This window comes from Podarcis filfolensis, assembly GCF_964270895.1.
Source record: "Podarcis filfolensis genome assembly, chromosome: 7".
Taxonomy (NCBI): Eukaryota; Metazoa; Chordata; class Lepidosauria; order Squamata; family Lacertidae; genus Podarcis; species Podarcis filfolensis.
The window spans coordinates 7197063-7221394 of NC_139603.1; the positions used below are offsets into that span (position 1 = coordinate 7197063).

Here is a 24332-nt window from a genome sequence, read left to right on the forward strand (position 1 = left end):
CCACCGCCTCTTCTCCCTGGTCCCGGATTCTGCCAGTCATTTCTGCCAGAACATTCCCACAGTTCTCATGTGTGCAAGTTTCTCACATTGTTCACACAATGTCCCCCCCCCCCATCTCATTTGGCTTTTCCTGATCCACAGATGATGCAGTAAGGAGGGGGGGTGGTCAAGAATAATATACCCAGCTGTGGATGCACTGAAGCACCTTGTGTAGACAGGTTTCCCCATCACCACCACGTACGGGTGCTATCTACCTATCGCCACTTCCCTTTGCTCATTGCCTGAGCACAGCCAAGGCATTTTGTTTCCATGAGGAAAGGAGGCAGTGTGTCTCTTTCTGCTGGTTGTTGTTGAAGGCATGTTCCCAGAATTTATTTTTTAAAAAACAACAATAACCCACCAGCTGTTTTGTGCAGAGCTGCCCTTGCACAAAACAGCTCTATTAAAAAAAAAAAAAGTCTGGGCCTTGCAAGTGCAAGAAGCAGGGGAGGGAGAAAACGCTATCTCCAAATCCTTCTCCATCCTGCCTTGACCACGATTCTCCAAATGTTTGGTGGTATCTTACTCAAAGTAGACCTCATGAAATTAATGGACACACTCAATAATTTCAGAATAACAATAGGCACCCTCAATAATTTCAGTGGGTCTGGTTTAAGTAAAACTTAGCTGAATATTGCCCCATCTATCGCCGTTCTCCAGCCTACAATTTAGGAGATCTGTGGTGGATAAACTAAAAAGACCAACTCAGGGACCAGAACATCCATAGATCTCACTAGGATGTGGTGTCAAATCAAGGCAATTGCCCTGGTGTACAAAATCTGGCTAACTGAATGCGTTTAGCATCACAATTCAATGATAATTTAGACTTTCCTTCAAAAAAATATTAATAAATCGCACCAGTTGCTAAAAACAATGGAACATAGAGGCAAAGGGAACCAACTCTGTTATAAGATAATTCTGAATATCTCAAGCAATTTTGCACACACAAACACGCAAAATTCAACCAAACGCTAACCCAAATAAACAGGATCTAATAGAGAACTGACTGAGAATTTGGATGAGCTAAGACCAAAGGTGTGGTAGACACTGGAAACTGGGTGACTCAGTGGGGAAAAACAAGCTGCAAACTAAAGACTCAGCCCACACATTAGTTTCCATCCATCTTCTGTAAGTCTGAAAAGACAGACCAAGTAATTATCTCATTACTTTGATGGAAAGATTAATGTCCATGCCTACAGGGGCTAAGTTTTTAAATACAGATGTGGAGGGGGGCTCGGTGGGAGGATTTCAGGCTCAGGGCATTGTGGAGGGGAAGATGGTTAGATGGGCTGGAACTGATTCATTGCTTATATTTATTTATGACCCTCACAGTGTCAAGGCTGTTCTGAAAAGCAATTAAAAAGCACAGTGCTAAAATAATAGCTAGGTAAAACATTAAACGTACATAAGTGACAACTTAAGAATAGCCACAGGACGCGGGTGGCGCTGTGGGTTAAACCACAGAGCCTAGGACTTGCCGATCAGAAGGTCGGCGGTTTGAATCCCCACTACGGGGTGAGCTCCTGTTGCTCAGTCCCTGCTCCTGCCAACCTAGAAGTTTGAAAGCACATCAAAGTGCAAGTAGATAAATAGGTAACGCTCCAGCGGGAAGATAAACGGTGTTTCCGTGCGCTGCTCTCGTTCGCCAGAAGCGGCTTAGTCATGCTGGCCACATGACCTGGAAGCTGTACGCTGGCTCCCTCAGCCAATAAAGCGAGATGAGCACCGCAACCCCAGAGTCGGTCACGACTGGACCTAATGGTCAGGGTTCCCTTTACCTTTAAGAATAGCCACAGTGGGGGAAAGTTAAAACATCAATGGCTAAACCTCAAGGAACATGACAAAAGAAAAGCACACACTTCTGGGTCTGAGCCCTTTCCCACTTTCCTCATGCTTTCTAGCAAAAGTCCAGATGGTTTCACCTTTGTCCTGCCGCTTTTGCCCCCAAAACCTGCTCTTGAGCGATAAATCGGAAGCAACGTTTGTTCCAACTCGGCTTTCCCGGAGGAAAGCAAAGGGGCAATCTGAAATATGGATAGGCTCTACTGCAGCATCCTGTACTGGCAGGGGCCAACCTAGAATCATAGAATCATAGAGTTGGAAGAGACCACAAGGGCCATCGAGTCCAAGCCCCTGCCAAGCAGGAAACACCATCAGAGCACTCCTGACATATGGTTGTCAAGCCTCTGCTTAAAGACCTCCAAAGAAGGAGACTCCACCACACTCCTTGGCAGCAAATTCCACTGTCGAACAGCTCTTACTGTCAGGAAGTTCTTCCTAATGTTTAGGTGGAATCTTCTTTCTTGTAGTTTGGATCCATTGCTCCGTGTCCGCTTCTCTGGAGCAGCAGAAAACAACCTTTCTCCCTCCTCTATGTGACATCCTTTTATATATTTGAACATGGCTATCATATCACCCCTTAACCTCCTCTTCTCCAGGCTAAACATGCCCAGCTCCCTTAGCCGTTCCTCATAAGGCATCGTTTCCAGGCCTTTGACCATTTTGGTTGCCCTCCTCTGGACACGTTCCAGTTTGTCAGTGTCCTTCTTGAACTGTGGTGCCCAGAACTGGACACAGTACTCCAGGTGAGGTCTGACCAGAGCAGAATACAGTGGCACTATTACTTCCCTGAACGTATCAATCCTCGCCTTGTCAAAATAGGCATGTGAAGCTGTATATAACAGGATTTTAAAATAAAGTAATTCCAGTCGCATGATCAGCATGCATTGTCAGCTATACACCTCTGAAATGACCCAGCAAGTCCTGCAGGTTACAGGAAGACACACTGAACAATGTAAGCCCACCCAAAAATCTGCTATGGGTTGCAGAAATGCCAGGAGAGTCAATTAATTATGTCAATTTGAAATTGTGGGCACATTTTTAATGGAGACTTTTAACACACAATTCAGGTTTCTAATGAGCTGATAAGATTTCCAATTACTTAATCTCCCGACTGTTGATTACCTTGCAATGTAAAGAATTCCATGCACAATTAATTATGTAATTAGTTTTATATATCTTAAGTAAATCATATATCCCCCTCGGGTTCTTTTTTATGATAATTTATGTATACAGTATTATTAACTTAAATCTGGTTTTTTTCTTCAGGTTTTCAATGCAATTAAATACAAGTCCAGTTAGGAGCTTTTTGGTATGAATAGGGGCTAGTATTTTACAGAATTACGATTCCAATCGATGCCCTCGGCATTGGTGGATGGTCGGTACGGCAAAGGAAAGACTCCTTCTGTGTGGGCAACCTTGCCTAGAGGATCTGTACCACTATTTATTGCATTGCCCGCTATATAGAGAGCCAAGAGACCGATTTATAAAAACCCTGCTTACGAATGGAACACACTTGAACAGTGTGGAAAGGGTGAAATGGCTGCTGAGTGATACTGATGACTTTGTAACTTATAAAATAGCAAGGGTGGCCAAATCCCAAGAGACTGCGATCTACTCACAGAGTTAAAAACTGGTAGTGATCAACCCTCTTTTTGGGGTTTCAGGTCAAAGTTGTTGAACTTTTTTTAGGAAGGAGGAAGGCCCATTTTGGGGGGGTTCGGGTCAAAGTTGTTGGGTTTTTTTCAGGGAGGAGGTAAAATGTTGAGCTTTTTTTAGGGGAGCCACAGTTGTTCAGCTTCTTTGGGGGGAGCCAGTGATCTACCAGTGATCTACCACAGACGTCCAGTGATCTACCGGTAGATCACAATCTACCTGTTGGACATGCCTGAAGTAGCACTATATGCGTTGGCCGCTAAGAAGATCAGGAGAAAAGAACTACGTAGATAAAATAGCGGTCAGTTGCAAAGGTATTACCGTATTTTTCGCTCTATAAGACGCACTAGACCACAAGACACACCTAGTTTTTGGAGGAGGAAAACAAGAAAAAAAATATTCTGAATTTCAGAAGCCAGAACAAGAAGAGGGATCGCTGCGCAGCGAAAGCAGCGATCCCTCTTCCTGTTCTGGCTTCTGGAATAGCTGCGCAGCCTGCATTTGCTCCATAAGACGCACACACATTTCCCCTTACTTTTTAGGAGGGAAAAAGTGAGTCTTATAGAGCAAAAAATACGGTACTCACTTTTCTGTGCCTTCTTTCCATAATGTGGAGGGATATGAAATGAACTAAGTGTAGGAGACCAGGGTTAAAATCACCGCTCCCTTGGCCTATAATAAAATGTGGAAGGGGAGAATCATAAATGCCATGAAAGGAAGCCGGACTCATTTGTTTTAATTGGTCCAAGGCAGAGAATGCTGGTCATGGGAAAGTAGCCACAGGAACAAGCCCATTCTGTTGGACCTGGTGCCATGTCTACTCTGAATTCTATTGAATTCAATGGAGGGTAATTGAGGTTAATATATTAAATGCATGAAATCACCTCCCAAAACAGGAGTCCTCTGTGTGTACCCCCATGCAGAACAAAACACTTAAAATTGTAAATTAAAAGTATACTAATATGGTGCTGGAGGAGACTCTTGAGAGTCCCATGGACTGCAAGAAGATCAAACCTATCCATTCTTAAGGAAATCAGCCCTGAGTGCTCACTGGAAGGACAGATCCTGAAGCTGAGGCTCCAATACTTTGGCCACCTCATGAGAAGAGAAGACTCCCTGGAAAAGACCCTGATGTTGGGAAAGATGGAGGGCACAAGGAGAAGGGGACGACAGAGGACGAGATGGTTGGACAGTGTTCTCGAAGCTACCAGCATGAGTTTGACCAAACTGCGGGAGGCAGTGGAAGACGGGAGTGCCTGGCATGCTCTGGTCCATGGGGTCACAAAGAGTCGGACACGACTAAACGACTAAACAACAACAATACTTTTCCAAGAACACACACTTCAACATAGCAAATATATCTGTCATGGTTCAGACAAATTTGGTATGCATGCATTTTAACATCAGTCAACATGGAAATAGCCTGAAGTGTGCCTTTTAGCTTTAACTGTGATGTTTGAGAAAAGCTAGGGAGTGAAGATGCTGTGGAGGGAAATTGCATTGAAGAATCGGGGGGGGGGGGATTGCAGTGGGACAGAAAGAGCCTTGATTATGATGAATACCCATCAGAATGGACATTCTGGCTCCCTTTTACATTCTTAATGTACGCCAACAAGAAAACGATTCTTATCTTGCAAGGTTCTATGTTTGGTAAAATATTGGGAGGGATTGTATACACATTCATTTCCCCCTTGTATTTTTAGCTGGTTTTGGTTAATCTGGGGGCATCTCCCAGTTGCTGTTGTCTAAATCCCAGCTTTTCCCCAGACTGGGACTCACAGCAACTTATACAATTTACAACCACACAGATAAAAACACAGATAATAGTTAAAAAGTAATGAAACTCTAATAGAATTTTATATAGATAGATGCTAGATAGATAGATAGATAGATAGATAGATAGATAGATAGATAGACAGATAGATAGATAGATGATGGATAGATAGATAGATGATAGATAGATAGATGATAGATAGATGATAGATGATAGATGATAGATGATAGATAGATAGATAGATGATAGATAGATAGATAGATAGATAGATATAGATAGATAGATAGATAGATGATAGATAGATAGATAGATAGATAGATAGATAGATAGATAGATGATAGATAGATAGATGATAGATAGATATAGATGATAGATATAGATAGATAGATAGATAGATAGATAGATAGATAGATAGATAGAGATAGATGATAGATGATAGATGATAGATGATAGATGATAGATGATAGATGATAGATGATAGATGATAGATGATAGATAGATAGATAGATAGATAGATGATAGATAGATAGATAGATGATAGATAGATAGATAGATAGATAGATATAGATGATAGATAGATAGATAGATGATAGATAGATATAGATGATAGATAGATTAGATAGATAGATAGATAGATAGATAGATAGATAGATAGAGATAGATGATAGATGATAGATGATAGATGATAGATGATAGATGATAGATGATAGATGATAGATAGATAGATAGATAGATAGATAGATAGATGATAGATAGAAATACAGATAATGAAAACAGCACAGCACTATTAAAAGCCCTTTCCTTAAAAATAAAAAGGAGCCAGTTCCCAGAGGCCTGTCACCTGCCAGCAGGTGGACAGCAAGTCTGGCTTCTCCAGGGAGGAAGTTCCAAAGTTGTCTGGGAGGAGCCACCACCAGGAAGGCCCTCTCCTGCATCCCCACCAAGCGTTCCTGTGAGGGTGGCAGGATCGAGAGAAGGGCCTCCACTGGAGACCTCAGAGCCTGGGCATGTCTGCAGGGGGGAACAGGGTCTTTCAGGAAGCCTGGAATTGTGCCTGGAAACAGACAGGTAGCTAGAAGGCAGCCAATTCATCAAACACCTAATGATGACTTGATGTGTAGATCTTCAACAAAGAACGATGAGTTTGGTTTGCATGGATGATGGTTTGGCTGTACAGTTTCAGTTACTGGAAATATTGGTTTCCTAAGAAGCATACCTCATCAAACACTTTTAACTGGGAGTTTCCATAAAATATATTAGCTCACTAATAGCAGTTTCCTAGGACTGTATTTTTAGATGTAATAATCACAGAACATAAAAATTAAACCAACCTTTTCCATCTTTTCTATGTCAGGAAGTTCCATTTTCATGCAAAAGTTGAAAAAGTCTCAATATATACCATGCCACAAATGCACTGCTACTTTCACAACCTAACTGTGTGAATACACACTTCCCCTACCCCAATATTTTATGAGTGTGGGCCTGCTTTTCCTGTTCCAACACAGAGCCAGGGGCAGAGAAAGGGGGGTGCCGTGGGGGTGGACCGCCCCGGGTGTCACCACTGAGGGGGGGTGACAAAATGCTGGACGACACTCACTGCGGGGTCGGCAGTGCATGCAAGCCACGTGTCTCTCCTGGGAGAGACGCGGTGGCTTGGGTGCATGCAGGCTCCGCGCTGCCCAAACGGTCTGCCCGCTGCCTCCCCCCCAGATGTAGGGTGGCTGAGTGGGGGGAGGCAAGCAGACTCCTGAAGCTCTGCGGTGCACCCCGCCCCTATGGGAGGCTCGCCCCGCCCCTGGGCACACCACCCCAGGCGCCTGAATGGCTTCCTCCGCCGTGACAGAGCATAGAGGTGAAGGAGACAAACGTGAGGGATAGGGCTGAACAGAGGCCCTTTGCTGCTACCGTATTTTTCGCTCTATAGGATGCACTTTTCCCCTCCAAAAATTAATGGAGTGAATGCAGGATCCTTGGCTTCAGCGATAGCAACGCGAAGCCTCCAAAGCACAGAGGGAGCGCTCCCTCCACGCTCCGGAGGCTTCGCGCTGCTTTCACTGAAGCCTGGAGCACGAGAGAGGTCAGTGCGCACCGACCCTTCTCACTCTCCAGGCTTCAGGGATAGCCGCCTCAAGCTTTTGGATTGCAGCGGGAACTCGTGCTGTGCTCCAAAGGCTTTGGGTTCCTTTTGCTGAAGCCGGGAAAGCAAGACTCTCCTGGCTTCAGCAGAGAGGGAGAGCTGCGCAGCGCCCCTTCAGTGAAGCGGGAGAAATGGAAGGGGCTCCATTTCTCCTGCCGCTTCGCTGAAGGGGCGCTGAGCACAGAGGGGGAGATTTTTTTTTTTTTCTTGTTCGCATCCTCTAAAACAAGGTGCGTCCTATGGTCGGGTGCGTCCTATAGAGCGAAAAATATGGGTGATTCCCCATACCAAGGTCCACCCTTTGTCTCCAACTAGGAGAAATGGCAATGTTTATTCCTTCAGTGGTCTGTTGCATAACTTGGTAAGCGGTCAATACAGATGAGCAGCAAAGGCAAAATATTTTTTGACCCACTCACTTGCACACCACCCTCCAGCACTACCAATGAGCAACACGACACTTTTAAAATACGACCTGCTTGCCCTAGCTGCATGCTCCCCCAGTAAAGATATTATCACGACCTGGTCTACATCTCAAGTTATTTAGCCTAGGTATAAACATATATTCTGCTCACCACAGAAATGAATGAAGTAGAACATAAACCAATAATTACAAACATGTACTCATTTCCCCCAAATGCCTTAAGGTGACAGGGTTTGTTTATGCTGTTGCAAGATGCTGAAATAATGGAAGCTGTTTTTTATATATATGAAAACAATAACAAAAAAACAAAAACAAAAAACCTCTATTTCATGGAGGATGAACTGAATGTTCTGAAAAGTGATTGCCCACACACGCTGGCAAGGAACGAAAGCGTCAGCCCTGCTTCGTGGAGAGATGCCAGATGAACTGAGTACCACCCAGGGGGAGATGATGATAGGTGGTAAGAAGAGCCACCTCTGTCATTAAATCCCAATACTGCGCTGCTTGCAAAGGCCTAAGACTGCCAAATCGCTAAGGGTAAAAACAGCCCTTGAAAATAACAGCAAGTCTGTTCTTGAACAATGTGTTTTATTATTATTATTTTTTATAATGATATTTTATTGGATTTTAACAAAACAGAAAAAAAAGTTTACAAAATCTTAAACAATAAATTCAACCCAAAAAACATAGAAAAAACATAGAGAAGAAAAACAAAAAAAGAAGAAAAAACAAGAAAATCAAAAATCTCTCTTTTCAATTTCTCACCATTTTTCCCTTTTTAACTTATTTTCCTGACTCCCTCCCACCTCCCTCTTTGTATTCCAATTAACGATATGTTCAGCAAATTCATACCTCTTATCTTACCCTTGATTATATATCCCCATATAATATCCTCATATTTTCATTTATAATCAAACCGTTCTTACCAATTCTTATTTCACCTTATTACTCAAACCACTTCTTTTTTACAATAATTTCATTAATTTCATTAATTTTATCTTGTCCTCAAATCATTAAACTTTCAAAATTTAGACTAAATTTTGCTAAAGCCAATTACATCCTTTCCAACATCTTTTAATATTTCATTAGTATTAAACTAATTCCATAAATATAGGTTAATTACACAAGACATTTCTCATTCTAGGTTAGTCCAGCGCCCCTTTTCCTGGTTTGTTCTTGAACAATGTGAACCTGCTTGAAAGCCATTATCCTGTTCACACTTAGCATTTAGAACAGACAGAGGGGATGAGGCCCTCTCGATGTTGGTATACTCCAGTTCCCATCAGCCCCTCTGGCCATTCACTAATAATAATAATAATAATAATAATAATAAATTTTATTTATATCCCGCCCTCCCCAGCTGAAGCTGGGCTCAGAGCGGCTAACAACAGTAAAATGAGAAAACATTCTAAAATCATTTCATTACAAAATTAATTCAAATCAGATAAATGGCAACCATTGGGCTAGAGTTCTGTGAGGATTGCCAAAGGAGGGAGTCAGGACTAGCAGTGAGTGCCTGGCGCTGCTCAGGTACTTTTAGAATCCAAAAAATAATGTACAATGGTACCTCTGGTTACGTACCGTATTTTTCGCCCTATAGGACGCACTTTTTCCCCTCCAAAAATGAAGGGGAAATGTGTGTGCATCCTATGGGGCAAATGCAGGCTTTCGCTGAAGCCTGGAGAGCGAGAGGGGTCGGTGCGCACCGATCCCTCTCGCTCTTCAGGCTTCAGGCTTCAGGAGAGCCCCAGCGCCAGCCCCACAAGGTCGGGGGACAGCGGGGAGGCAGAACGCCGCCATCCCGCTGTCTCCCGATGTGGTTTGGAGGCTGACGGCGGGGAGACGCGTGCTTCTCCCCGCTGCCGGCCCCGCAAGCTCCGAGGACAGCGGGGAGGCGCAGCGCGTCTTCCCGCTGTCCCCAGACCTGGTCTGAAGGCGGGCGGCGGGGAGAAGAGCGCTTCTCCCCGCTGCCGGCCCCACAAGCACCTGGGGGGAAATTTTTTAATTTTTTTTGCAAAAATAGTTTTTACAATATCAATGACACACAAAAACATAAAACAAACAAAACATAACGAACATAAATCATAACCTTATTGAAAATAACAGTTATTTACTTTGTAAAACGACTTCCTCGTTTCCCCTTAGTTGAATTTCATTGCATATCCTTATAACAGTTTTCCAAATCCCAATTTTAATACCCTTTAAATTAAACATTAACATCTTTAAATCTTCTCCTTCTTGTATTAAACATATTATTTTATCAGTTAACATAGATACAATCCTAAGCCCTTTAAGTATCTGGACGCTATTTCCAGTTATTTTAGCTTAACAAATTTAACTAAATAATCATTAAATTTCTTCCATTCTTCATGATATTCCTCCTCCTTCTGGTCGCGGACTCTTCCGGTTAGATCAGCTAGCTCCATACAATCCATCATCTTCATCTGCCATTCTTCTACTGTTGGTAATTCTTGAGTTTTCCACTTTTTAGCTAACAAAATACGAGCCGCAGTTGTGGCATACAAAAATAGATTAACATCTGGTCTGAAGTGCTTTTCCCCGCTGCCGGCCCCGCAAGCTCCGGGGACAGCAGGGAGGCGCAGCGCGTCTTCCTGCTATCCCCGGACCTGGTCTGAAGGCGGGCAGCGGGGAGAAGAGCGCTTCTCCCCGCTGCCGGCCCCACAAGCGCCTGGGGGGGGAAATAAAATTTTTTCCCTTTATTTCCCCCCCAAAAAACTTGGTGCGTCCTATGGGCCGGTGCGTCCTATGGGGCGAAAAATACGGTACTTAATTTGTTCCGGAGGTCTGTTCTTAACCTGAAACTGTTCTTAACCTGAAGCACCACTTTAGCTAATGGGGCCTCCCATTGCTGCCACGCCGCCGCCGCACGATTTCTGTTCTCAGCAAAGTTCTTAACCCGAGGTACTATTTCTGGGTTAGCGGAGTCTGTAACCTGAAGCGTCTGTAACCTGAAGCGTCTGTAACTCGAGGTACCACTGTACTTTTTAAAGATTTGGCAAAGTCACACCGAAGTCAAATTTTGGTTCGCCATCTTGATTCAAAATGGTACTCATCATCCAAGCAGAGACTAAGGCTGTCATCCTTCTCCTGGCAACCCCTCATGGCAACCCATTTGGCAACGATGTCTGGAGAGGCAGCAAAACCCATGCCAAAAAACAGGCGAAGTTAACGGCAAAGATAGGAAAGGAAGTTGTAAGGGAACACCTAGCTACTTGAAATGAATTCAGATCTCCAGGGGCTGTTGAGCTGCATCCAATGGTACTAAAGGAGCTCGCAGGTGTAATTTCAGAGCCTTTCTCTACGATCTTTGATAATTATTGGGCCCACGGGAGAGGGGAATTGAAGCATTCAGAGGACACAAAAATAGGTAAGCAATCCGGAAGCAATTCATAAATTTGTTGGCTAAAGGCCAGAAATGTTTAGGTATAGTATTATTTGAGGCCCTAAAATTTAAGAGACAGATTTTTACACAACCAACTGTTAAGGACCTGCTGGCGGACAGCGATGATCAAATCACTATTATAGTGGCTGAATTTTTAAGTGCTGTCCATGAAGAAAGAATGGGCCATGATAAAGAGACTTAGTGGTTCTTAATGGTAGGTGATGTTGCTGAGTTGTATTATATTATCTATGTACATTGATTTATTTTTTGGAGTTAAGAATAGGACTGGGATAAATTGTGTTTGCTGAGCCCGTATTTTATACAGTCTGTATATGATGTTTGTTTGAAAATGTGTGGTGTGCTATGCCTAATAAAGGATTTTGAATTGAGTATAGTACCAGTCCACAACAGATTGTGAAACTGCCAAGTTATTAATTTGTTGGTTATTGAAAGTTATACATCCAAGATGTTTTCAGTGCCATACAGAGAGAGATGCAATGAGTCAGAAAGGCGGTGTGGTGAGTTCAGAGTGAGGCTACCTCTGAAGGTGATCCGGAAACTGCAATTAATCCAGAATGCTGCAGCTAGACTGGTGACTGGGAGTGGCCGTTTCCAAGCACAATTCAAAGTGTTGGTACTGACCTTGAAAGCCCTAAACGGTCTCGGTCCTGTATACCTGAAGGAGTGTCTCCACCCCCATCGTTCAGCCCAGACACTGAGATCCAGCGCCGAGGGCCTCCTGGCGGTTCCCTCATTGCGAGAAGTGAGGTTACAGGGAACCAGACAGAGGGCCTTCTTGGTAGTGGCGCCCACCCTGTGGAACACCCTCCCTTCAGCTGTGAAGGAAATAAGCAGCTATCCTATCTTTAAAAGACATCTGAAGGCAGCCCTGTTCAGGGAAGTTTTTAATATTTAATGCTGTACTGTTTTTAACACTTGATTGGGAGCCGCCCAGAGTGGCTGGGGAAACTCAGCCAGATGGGCGGGGTATAAATAATAAATTATTATTATTATTCAGTTACTATTCCCTGGCTTCAAGTGAGCAAGGTGCTGATCTGCAACACACACAGGCCTTGCAGCTCACCTCCTTGAGAAGCTAAGTGCTACCAACACAAATCGTTCTCACATCCCATAATTTCATACTAGATTTACAATGAACACGAGGCTTGGCTGCTTCTCTGCAGCACAAACCACCCCACAAGAGCTATCATTTTCAGGAATAAGAGGTATTTGATATATCAGAACGATCATTTATTCTTTGATTGCAATAAAACCGTCATTTGCTTATAAATAAATACTATAATTGAACCAGAAGTGTGGTTACTGGTGGCTCTCTGGAGTACACACACTAAGATTGGGCCATGCTAAATTTCCCAAATTAAGTGGTATCAAAGCCACTGTAATTTTTTAATATATTATCATTGCTGCCAGACTCTGTTATCCAAAGACTTAGAAGCACACTCAGATCCTGTTGATGGTTGACCAGAGATCAAAGATGCATGAATATGTCCGTATGGAAACTTGCGAATTATGTAGGAGTAAAAGAAGCATACCCACTCCAGTCAAAATGGTAAGGCTTTCATTGGTCTTTGGGAGACGAACATCCTTTTTCTTTATTTTAATATAAGTAATACAAAAATTAGAATTTTATTATTATTATTATTTCTGCTTCTGCTACTACTATTTTAGTTAAAGGCACTCTTGTGCTTTATAAAAATTATTTCCTTTTTTGTTCCATCTAAACCATGAATAAATAATAAAAATATAACATGTCAGTTTAATTAAATGACCAATGCACTAAAAACAGTTTCCACCGTTCAGGTTTGTATTGGTAATTCATTAAACAATTAATTGCCAAACTTAGGAGTGCAGAACACTGATTTGCACTGTAAATGCATTTCTTCTGCTTTTTCTTCTGCAGTCATTAATCTAAATACTCCCAGGTCTTACAAATTATTCAAGGTTAACATGTGGGGGAAATAACCCTGGGGCACCGTGAAGGCTGAAAGCAGATGTGGAGCAAAACCAAGGGCTCTGAGCTTATTTACCAGGGAAAAGTAAGGCTGAAAGATCTGGCCTTCTGGCTGACTCTCCTCTCCCTCCCCACCTTAAATGTACCAACATTTTTTAAAAATGAAAAAGAATTTACAGGCTTGAGCTTGTGGCCACCTTGGAAGTTGTCCTGACTCCTGATCCAGTTGTATACAAACTATGAACCACTGATAGGCTTGAATGTCTGGGAATCTTGTTTCCAGGAGGAGTGGAAAAGCAACAGAAAAGAAAAAGGTTGGAGGAGAGGGAGGCTAACCAAACATTTGTGTCATGCTCTTAAGTACTAGGAGAGATGTTTAATTTGACAGAGGAGAACAACAGAATTATTTCTAAAGTGCAGCTAAAAATATTTCAAGTCGCCGTTGGGAAAGCAAAGTGTACAAAGGCTAGGGCAGGGAGGGGGAGCGAACCTTTCCTCCAAGGCTACTTGTCAGGCTAAAATTCAGCTGTATAAACAGCAAGTTTGGGCCTTTTCTCTTTTTTTATGTAATAATGTGGTATACGTGTAACTACTCTGAAATCAAAGTATGGAAGAGGGCTGTGGGACTTAGACACAGAATATCTGGATTAAAACCCCTGTTCACTTATCTCTCTCTCTCTCAGGCCCATAGCCGTCATTAGTAAAGTGAGAATAATTAGGTTCACAGGCTTAAATACAGTTAAAAGCTTTATAGCACCAAATTATACTCCTCCTTTGATTTGATTGATGTAACTCCATCTGTTGAAGGGAGTTTAATCTGATAAATGTTAGCATGGCCTGGAAATAATTTTCCTCTAGCGATTCTGCTCTAATTAGCAGCTTCTTCAGTTAATTTTCCATGGAGACGTTCTTGTCTAGTCATTATTTTTCTTTTCAGTCCACTCTTCAAAACCAACATTATCTCTTGTGGATTTGAAGTTTCCGTGGTGGAGAGATGGCCACTTAGCATTTTTCAGTGTTTTTGTATTCCTATTTACCCATCTCATCCTTGAAGAAGCAGAAAGAGTCTGACTAGCTGTGTGGTTAACCAGCCCAGCTGCACTATGCGCCCAGAGGCAGCGAAACTCGGACAGCAACTCTTCAACATGGGACTTAACATTTGCTGTTTGGAGTGGAGGCCTGCGTACATAAGACTGTCCTAAGGTGGTGTCTTGTTGTACCATATGTACTCTCGAGAATTCTTGGAGAGCAGGTGAGGTTCCTGCAGCGTGGAGGTGGGAGGTGTCCTCATCTTCAAAAAGGGGGAGAAGACGACCCAGGTAACCAATGACCAATGAACTTGACATCAATACCAGGAAAGGTCCTTCAGCAGTTGGTATTTTGAGAAATATCAACAACCTCAGATATGCAGATGACACAACCTTAATGGCAGAAAGTGAGGAGGAATTAAAGAACCTTTTAATGAGGGTGAAAGAGGAGAGCGCAAAATATGGTCTGAAGCTCCACATCAAAAAAAACGAAGATCATGGCCACTGGGCCCATCACCTCCTGGCTAATAGAAAGGGAAGAAATGGAGGCAGTGAGAGATTTTACTTTCTTGGGCTCCATGATCACTGCAGATGATGACAGCAGTCACGAAATTAAAAGACGCCTGCTCCTTGGGAGAAAGGCGATGGCAAACCTAGACAGCATCTTAAAAAACAGAGACATCACCTTGCCAACAAAGGTCCGTATAGTTAAAGCCATGGTTTTCCCAGTAGTGATGTATGGAAGTGAGAGCTGGACCATAAAGAAGGCTGATCACCAAAGAATTGATGCTTTTGAATTATGGTGCTGGAGGAGACTCTTGAGAGTCCCATGGACTGCAAGAACATCAAACCGATCCATTCTGAAGAAAATTAGCCCTGAGTGCTCACTGGAAGGACAGATCCTGAAGCTGAGGCTCCAATACTTTGGCCACCTCATGAGAAGAGAAGACTCCCTGGAAAAGACCCTGATGTTGGGAAAGATTGAGGGCACAAGAAGAAGGGGACGAAAGAGGACGAGATGGTTGGACAGTGTTCTCGAAGCTACAAACATGAGTCTGACCAAACTGCGGGAGGCAGTGGAAGACAGGAGTGCCTGGCGTGCACTGGTCAATGGGGTCACGAAGAGTCGGACACGACTAAACGACTAAACAACAACATTTTGAGCACTTAGAAAAAGGATGCTGCGATTACTAACATGCACCGCACTGTCCAGTATGGCAGTTCATCCTCAGAAACATCCCCCATAAAGAGCAATGTGAAATAGGTGTTCTCGCTCCAGCTCTTTGGCATATTTTTCTGCCTGTTGGCTCTTCTATGCCTTCAGTTTGACTGAAGACGGTGTATACTTCCATTCAAGGAGTGACAGGGGTCTGTTCAACGTGGCACAGCTCCATACCAAAAGTATGGTGGGTTCTTATCTGAGAGATGTGCTTTGCAGATGACGCAGCCTTGACAGCGCATTCTGAGAAAGCTCTACAGAAACTCACCATCTGTTTGGCCCAAGCATGCATTGAGATCTGCCTCACCATCAGCATGACAAAGACCAAGATCCTGGTCAGGATGTTGCTGGCTCTCCACATATCAGCATTGGTGACCACACACTTGAGGTGGTAGAGGGTTTTGTCTACCTGGGCTCCACTATAACCAGCTTGATGCTGGTATAGGCAAGACAGTTACAGCAATGGCTCGTCTCTCCAAAAGGGTTATGGGAGCATGTGATGCTAATGACCAATACCAAGATGAAGGTCTACCAGGTTTGTGTGTTGAGTACGCTGCTTTATGGAAGTGAGTCGTGGGCAACTTACATTCTCCAGGAGCGATGCCTTCCATATATGCTGTGTCAAGATGATTTTGGGCATCACATGGCAAGACATCAAACCAAGATGTGCCCATGTTCCTAGCTTGTTCACATTTAATGTCTGGCTTGGGTCATGTTCACAGAATGAAAAATGGCAGGATCACCAAGACGTTGGCTAGGCCGGTTGGCAGACCAACTCTGTGTTACAAAGATGTCTGCAAACGTGCCATGAAAGCTGGCAACCTTTAACCCCACAGTGTAGGAATTCCTTCCAGACGATCACAGTGCCTGGAGACACTCAGGTCATACATCAATAGCAGTGACCAGAGGAAGAATGACTGCTGAGAGAAGCAGAGAGGGAGGTGCCATGGTGCGCCCGTAGCAGCAAGACTGGATGTTGTCTTCTGCCCCACCTGCAAGAAAACATGTCTCTCCCATATCAGTCTGTACAGTCACAGCAGGAATTGTAACTCTCAAAAGGTTTTATTTTACCTGCAAGGCCCACTCTTCCATTGGCTCCCGAGACAGACGGATGCCAACAACAGATTCATAAGAGCCAGCATGGGTTTCTCAAAATCAAGTCATGCCAGACAAATCTCTGACTGAACCCAGAGTGTTCACTAATGGTTCCTCATCATCCTGGGAAAAGGGGACAAGTAGAGTGCCACAGGGTTCTGACCTAGGCCCGTCGTTGTTCAACATCTTTATAAACAACTTTGACGAAGGAATTGAGGGGATGTTCATCCTATTTGCAGATGACACCAAATTGGTAGGAGTAGCTAATGGTGTACAAGACACAATCAGAATTCAAAATGACCTTAACAGATTGGGGAACTGGGCCCGAACTAGCAAAATGAATTTTTATAGGGGCAAATGAAATGTTCAGCGCTTAGGCAGCAAAGGGATTGAGGGTTCTTAATACACCACAAGCTTAATATGAGTCAACGGTGTGATGCACCTGCAGAAAAAGCAAATGCTATTCTAGGCTGCATCAAGAGAGGTGTAATCAAGGGAAGTAATAGTACCTCTCTATTCTGCCTTGGTCAGACCACACCTGGAGTCCTGTGTCCAGTTCTGGGCACCACAATTTAAGGATATTGGCATGGTGGAACGGGTGCAGAGGAGGGCATCCAAGATGATCAAGGGTCTGGAAACCAACCCTTACGAGGAATGATTGAGGGAGCTGGGTATGTTTAGCCTGCAAAGGAGGAGACTGAGAGGAGATAGGATAGCCACATATCTAAAGGGCTGCCACATGAAAGCTTGTTTTCTCCTGCTCCAGAGAGTAGGATCCGAACCCATGGCTTCAAGTTACAAGGAAGGAGATTCTGCTTGTAGGCTTCCCCCAGACATCTGGTTGGCCACTGTGAGAAAAAGAGGATGGACTTGATGGGTCACTGCCCTGATCCCAGAAACTCCAGCGGGTGCAGAGTGCTGCAGCGAGGCTCCTCACGGTGTCTCTGCCATGGGAGCATATTCACCCAGTGCTTTTCCAGCTGCACTGGCTCCCGGTGGAGTACAGGGTCTGATTTAAGGTGCTGGTTTTGACCTTTAAAGCCCTTCACGGCCTAGGACCCTCGTACCTACAGGACCACCTCTCCCAGTATGCCCCACGGAGGACCTTAAGGTCCATAAATAGCAACACCCTAGTGGTCCAGGGCCCTAAGGAAGTTAGATTAGCTTCAACCAGAGCCAGGGACTTTTCAACACTGGCTCCGGCCTGGTGGAATGCTCTGTCTCATGAGACCAGGGCCCTGCAGGATCTGATTTCTTTCCGCAGGGCCTGTAAGACAGAGTTGTTCCGCCTGGCCTTTGGCTTGGAGCCAATTTGATTCCCTCCCCGTCTTTCTTTTTCCTTTCTCCTCCTGTGATGAGGCTGCATTTTAATATTTTAATGTTTCAATATTTTAATGTTGTATTTTAATCTTGTTTTTAAGTTGTATTCATTCAACTTGTTTTTATTATTGCTTGTTAGCCGCCCTGAGCCCGGCCTTGGCTGGGGAGGGCGGGGTATAAATAAAAATTATTATTATTATTATCCAACAGACATCTTATGTTCATTTAGGGCCAGTCTAATCTCTCCTCGCTGGTGTGGTTGCCTGAGTAGCAGTTAGCCATTAGATGGAGCCATCGTGTCTTTCTCCCTTGCTTCTGCAATCTCAGGGCAACTGGAAGTTTCTGTAGCTGCTTTCAGGCAACATTTCTGAAACTACAAACGCTCCCAACCAAGAATCCCCATACAATTAAGTCCTACCTTTCTTTGGAAGAGAAAAAAAAGAAAACTGACAATTTCCATGATAAATAACCAGAAAGCATTACACAGTACCTAATATGTTTATATATAATTTATTTTAAGAGACTGCTTCAACAAAGACGAGGTTAGTGCAACTTGAAATTCACATCTCACAACTAAGTGTATTACCACATTTCAAAAAACAAAAAAACAAAAAGTCGTCATTACACAGGGAAAGATCTTGTTTGCTTCATTCGCTACACAGAGATATAAACAACTGTTAATTATTCAAATTGCTTTTTAGCTGCATGTTACGCATTTCCTGGACCGAAAGCACTTCAGCGCAGGAAGAAGTGTGAAAAGTATATGCAGTTTACACACGCGGTCATCATTCACACAAGTATCTGACACGTCCTGGGAAGACAAGGAAACCACATTTCTGTGTTCTCCATGTAGGAAAAACGGAAAAAAGCAACCCTAAGTACTAAGCAAAATGCAGCTGCAGCAAAGCACCTTTTGCTTGCTGTTCAGACTAGGTGAAAACCAAGGCTTTAACCTTCACTTCAGCTGGGTTTTGGGGTGATGTAGACCTCAAGTCCTGTAGCTCTTCTCAGAAACACCAGACTGTGAAGAATCTTGGAGAGGATGAAGAGTTCCTTTTCCAAGGTATCTTTCACACGGGTGGTGCTTCCGAGGCTCCTTAATCCCCAGCTTTCTCATTTGGAGGTACGTGAGCGACTTAAGTAGGTTTCAGAGTCCCAGGAGGAAGGCAGCAATGTCCCTTTCCCAGCTGTTCTACAGCACTGCTTCTAGTTGTCATCCACTCCTCACTACAGCTTCTGTGCCTTCAAGCTGTAGTCCAGGAGGAAAACTGAGCAGGCGAGGTTTCCGGCCCTGCAGGTGTGTGCCATGGGAAACTGAAGAATGTCAACTTGCCTTTTACAGGCACAAGATCTGTGCCACACCAAGGTGTGCAGCAAAGAAACCATTAGGCTCAAGTGCAACAGTACTGTGGAGAAGGGGGTTCGGGGACTGATGCCTCGGCCACCTTCACTGTGATCACTGGGCTAGGAGCTGTTTCCCACCCCTCAAGCAGCCACAGATTTCACAGTACAAAGCTGTTAGGGGTTTAAAAGGGGGTCAACAGAGGGAGGCTGCTCTTCAAATTGAGGCCTCAAGATGCAAAAAGTGCAAAAAGTCAAAATTCATTGACTGCCTTTATCAATGGCCAACTGATACCACAAACCTAAACACATTTACTTGGACTTTGGTAGAATTTCCTTTGAAGTAAACTGCCTCAAGATCAAACCAGGCTGCGAGTTGCCCTAACTCTGCATAACTGATCCAATCAGCTGCATTCCCAACTATTCATAAACGCTTGGCATGAAAAAATACTCAACGTGACAACAGACAATAACAGCCTAAAATACAACTTCAGCTTTAACAGGAATGTACAAAGACGTCTCAAAACGAAAGTGGAAAAAGTGACCAGAAGCATGCTAAAATAATATTGAGAGAAGCAATGCTCAGTGAAACACGGGAAATGCATTTTTACTTGAGGTGCCATAACCTGAATGAAGCTGAAGTCATAGGGGAGGAGCAGCAGCAGACTTTTGCTTCCAGATGCATCGGCCCTCCTTTGGGGTTTGATAATCAAAGATCTCCTCTGTTTTTGCTGGAGTACAACACCAAAGCCGTACTGCTGCCCTCCAGCCAAGGGTAAGACACAAGGCAGCGGCTGTCCTAAGATTAAGCACTGATATGGATTGAGGGCAAAGCTCCACCCATCTCAGTGTCAAAACTACGTCAACCTGTCCCAGACTGCAATTGTGAAGAAACCCATTATTTCTAACCTATTGTCTTATTCACACATTGCTTGCCTGTAGGACATTCCTATGTTGAAGCAGGGGTGTGGCAACATTTTAGCCCCCCTCCCAATGCCCTTCCTTCAACATTCCCATGCTGAACCTGGTTCTCTGCAAAGGCTTCTTGGACGTTAGCATTCCTTAGCAGACTCAATAGACGACTGTCAAAGGAAGGAGGCAATGCATTTGGGGCAGAGCTGGAAGTATGCCCCCGACCCTGCTACAGCACAGAAATGTTCCGCATGTGGACAGACCTTGTCATTCCATCTCCAAAGTGAGTATATTAAAATGGCTGTGCAACGCTAATGCCAATTTTTCTTACAGGCAGTGTTCAATCCACTTTAACACAAGCAACTGTTGTCACAAACCGTCCCAAATGTAACTTGCTTTATAAAGATGCAACATTGGTCCTGGGACAGTACTTCAGAGATCAAAAGTCAAAGATGCTTCCTGACACCACCTCATAAACTACAAAAATCCAGCTGTTGGTAGGCTATTAATTTTTGTGCATTTGATGCTACTGTCATACTTTATTGGGAGGCATTTAAGAATAACCCACTTATTTTTCTTTGCACATATTTGTTTCACATACAAACTGGGGGGGGGGGTTCATTTTATTTAAATAGAACTTTTCATAGATATCAAAAAAGATATCAAAATATAATGAGAGCACACATCTGAACGCATGCTCTCAGCTCTCTCTAGCTGCTAAGAGAAGTCAATTTACAAGGAATGCAACCTTCCACCAGAGTCTTCACAGGTCAGAGTGAGCAGACCCTCCTATTCTGCTTGCATGTTCAGCTAGGCCTTAGAGGCAGCTGATATCAACACAGTCTTGCTTTGCTCTGGGGAAAGTGGCAAAAGCAAACTGCAAGTGGACTCTGAATACCTCTTGGAGCTTGTTAAGAGGAAAAGGACACAAAGAAAGAGGCAAGTAGGAGGAGCGAGGTATAACTGTTTTTTTTTGCCCTGGTTTAGCTGAAACCCTTATTACACACAACACACAAAAGCTCATCCTTCTCACTGCTGCTGCAGGCAAAACACAGCCTAGCCAGAAGTGCATACACACCGGCTGAATGGAGGGGCTTATGATGAAGATAAAAAGATGGGCTAAAAAGCATACAGAGCATCTCAAAGCACCTGACAGGACAGCTATGCTTACTTTCAACCCAAAGCTTATCACAATACAAATAGTACATTTGCTAATTAAAGTATACGATACACATTTCCTTCTTCCCAAAGGAGGCATGAACAAATCAGCGCATCTTCTCATGTGGCATTCAGACATGTTCCTGAAGCCACCCAAAAAAGGTTTTGCTGCCTAGAGCTCTCTCCCCATCAGCAACTTTCTCCATTACTTCACAGTACTTCAACACTGCTTGAAAGAGGTCTCCCACTTTCCAGCCTCTCTCTTGCAGTTTCTTTGAAAGCTGGGAAGAGAAAGCAAAAACAGGTTACATTAAAAAGTAAAGCTGAAAAGATAAATTACAATACAGTGGATGCTCGGGTTGCGAACGTGATCCGTGCGGAATGCATGTTCGCAACCCGCAGTGTTTGCAACCCACGTCTGCGCATCTGTGCATGCGTGGGTTGCGATTCGGCGCTTCTGTGCATGCGCAAAGCGTAATTTAGCGCTTCTGTGCACGCACGACTGCCGAAACCCGTTCTGGTACTTCCGGGTTTCGGCGGTCCATAGCCCAAAAAAACGCAACCTGAAGCGGCTGTAACCTGAGGTATGACTGTACTATGATCACCTTCCTTCACTGCGCTTCCCTGTGGCTTAAAACATACCCTGTGGGGCTTCCTTATCTGGTCCCTTGACCTGCCCCTCCACTCAAACTGGGACTCTCAAAAATTGCCCTGACACTGCAATTAGGCTTGAAAGCACCCCTCCTCTCCTCAGCTGCAATTTCCATGAAGATCTCACCCAACACCAACACCCCCGCTTGGGCAGCTGGGCTTGAAAAAATGTTAAATGCTTTCCCCTGAAAGCCTAACTGCTGAATGAGGGGATGGGGGAGGCCGAGAGCATGTGGACGGGTGGCCTGGACCATATGTGTGTCATGGAGATGAGCGTGCCATTTGTATATATTAATGTGAGCATGTTTGGAAGAGAGTGAAGGGTGGCTTTTCCCACAGCTAGTACACAAACCCTGCAGGGCTGCTTGAGAAAGAATGTGGCTTTCAGGACAAAAATTGTCTTGCTTCCCTGACATAAAGGACAACTTGCTTCCACTTCACTCTCTGCTTCAATCCCAGCAACAAAGGAAGTATTTCTAACCAATGCATTAGCCATTTGTTTTCTTTAACTTATAATTTGCAAGTCGAGTAATTTTAAGCTTCTTTCCTTAAAAAATATATATCCAGACTAACAACCACAGTATTAAAATTACAAGCCAGAAACGTTTTGATATTTTACAGCTGTAAAAACAAGGCACTCTCAAAGTCCAGAATTTCCTCTGATTTTCTTAAAGGTGCCATTCTTAAGGGTGACACTCCCAAAAAATCTGTACTACATGGTACCAATGCTGAACAAATATTCATACATCTATCATCATCCCCAATAAATAAGCATTTCACATTTGCACAAATTAACACTAAAATATGCATGTCCAAAAAGTGTGGTTTCACTGGTATTATTTACTCTATTATCAAATGAAACCACTGACTCCAAGTTAAATTTTTAAGAAGCATGAAGTTCCACAAAGCAGAAAATTAAATTTCCAACTACAAGCCCAGCCACAAAGTTCTGTCATTTTATTTATTAAATTTAAACAAATTTATTAAATAACATCACAACATAAAAACATAGTAACCATCAAAAACAATAACCCCTGCCAGTTTACAAAACCATAGATTATTTAATTAGCCAAAGGCCTGGGAGAAGATGAATGTTTTTGCCTGATGCCTAAAGATATGTAATTGTTTCAGCACTTCCACTGCCTCACCTGCAGATGTAAAGGAGAAGCAGAGCTGTTTGTCATCAGCATGTTGCTGACAACTAACTCCAAACCTCTGGATGACCCCACTCAAGTCATTTCATGTAGATGTTAAACAGCACAGGGGGATAAAATCCAACCTTGAGGAACCCCACATTGAAGGCTCCATGGGGCCAAAGACCACTCCCCCGGCACCACCCTCCAGAAATGACTATCCAAGTTGGACTGGAACAGTGTTATCAAACCAATCTACTAACTTGTTAGTTGAGTTAGCCACTGCTCAGGCTCTAGTTCAGACACAGGCAAACTCGGCCCTCCAAATGTTTTGGGACTACAATTCCCACCATCCCTGCCCACTGGTCCTGTTAGCTAGGGATCATGGAAGGTGTAGTCCAAAACATCTGGAGGTCAGAGTTTGCCTATGCCTGCTCTAGTTCTACCCAGGTTGCTGTGGAAACAGTTCTAGATGCAGTGTTAATGGGGGTTACCTAATTATTCTATGGGGACCCGGGTGGCGCTGTGGGTTAAACCACAGAGCCTAGGGCCTGCCGATCAGAAGGTCGGTGGTTCGAATCCCCGCGATGGGGTGAGCTCCCTGCCAACCTAGCAGTTTGAAAGCACGTCAAAGTGCAAATAGATAAATAGGTTAAATGGCGGGAAGGTTAAATGGTGTTTCCATGCACTACTCTGGCTCGCCAGAAGTGGCTTAGTCATGCTGACCACATGACCCGGAAGCTGTACGCCGGCTTCCTCGGCCAGTAAAGCGAGATGGGCACTGCAACCCCAGAGTGGTCCGCAACTGGACCTAACGTTCAGGGGTCCCTTTACCTTTTATTAATTATTCTATCCATGATTAGACCTGTGAAGGTATTTCAACTCTCGCTTATTGCAGTACAAAACGTGATAAACACAGCTGAAGGACGGCAACTGCAATTTGTACAATGACAGCCCTTTCATTACTCACAAGAACAAACTCCTTTGGAACACCGTCATGGAAATGCAGCTCGGCCACCTCTGCTTCGGAAGCTGTCAACCACTGCAGGGCCATTCTCAGCTGGGAGTCCACCAGGCATGGCCCTATGTCAACATTTACGATTACCAATGCCTTTCCTATGTTTCCCAACCCTATTGCAAGCAAGAAAGAGAATAAAGATGAAAAGCCTAATACTCTGTGAGCATATTTTACTCAATGAATTATGGTGGCCCACTCTTCAGATAACAGCAATAC

General features: G+C 43.9%; 2 protein-coding genes across 8 annotated transcripts in view; both read right to left on the reverse strand.

The window, feature by feature from the left end:
* The window catches only part of DGKH (diacylglycerol kinase eta), a 764231-nt gene that overhangs the window by 590988 nt on the left and 148911 nt on the right, over nt 1–24332 (reverse strand). The gene's annotated exons all lie outside the window — the stretch shown is intronic.
* AKAP11 (A-kinase anchoring protein 11) overlaps nt 18398–24332 on the reverse strand; it is a 38754-nt gene continuing 32819 nt past the window's right edge. For all 5 annotated transcript variants that reach the window (XM_083624574.1, XM_083624576.1, XM_083624575.1 and 2 more), the window contains 2 exons: nt 24069–24229; nt 18398–21595 (listed from right to left, as the gene is read on the reverse strand). In XM_083624574.1, the coding sequence (XP_083480700.1) occupies nt 21446–21595; nt 24069–24229 (311 nt within the window). In that variant the 3' untranslated portion in view covers nt 18398–21445. The remainder of the gene's footprint in view (nt 21596–24068; nt 24230–24332) is intronic.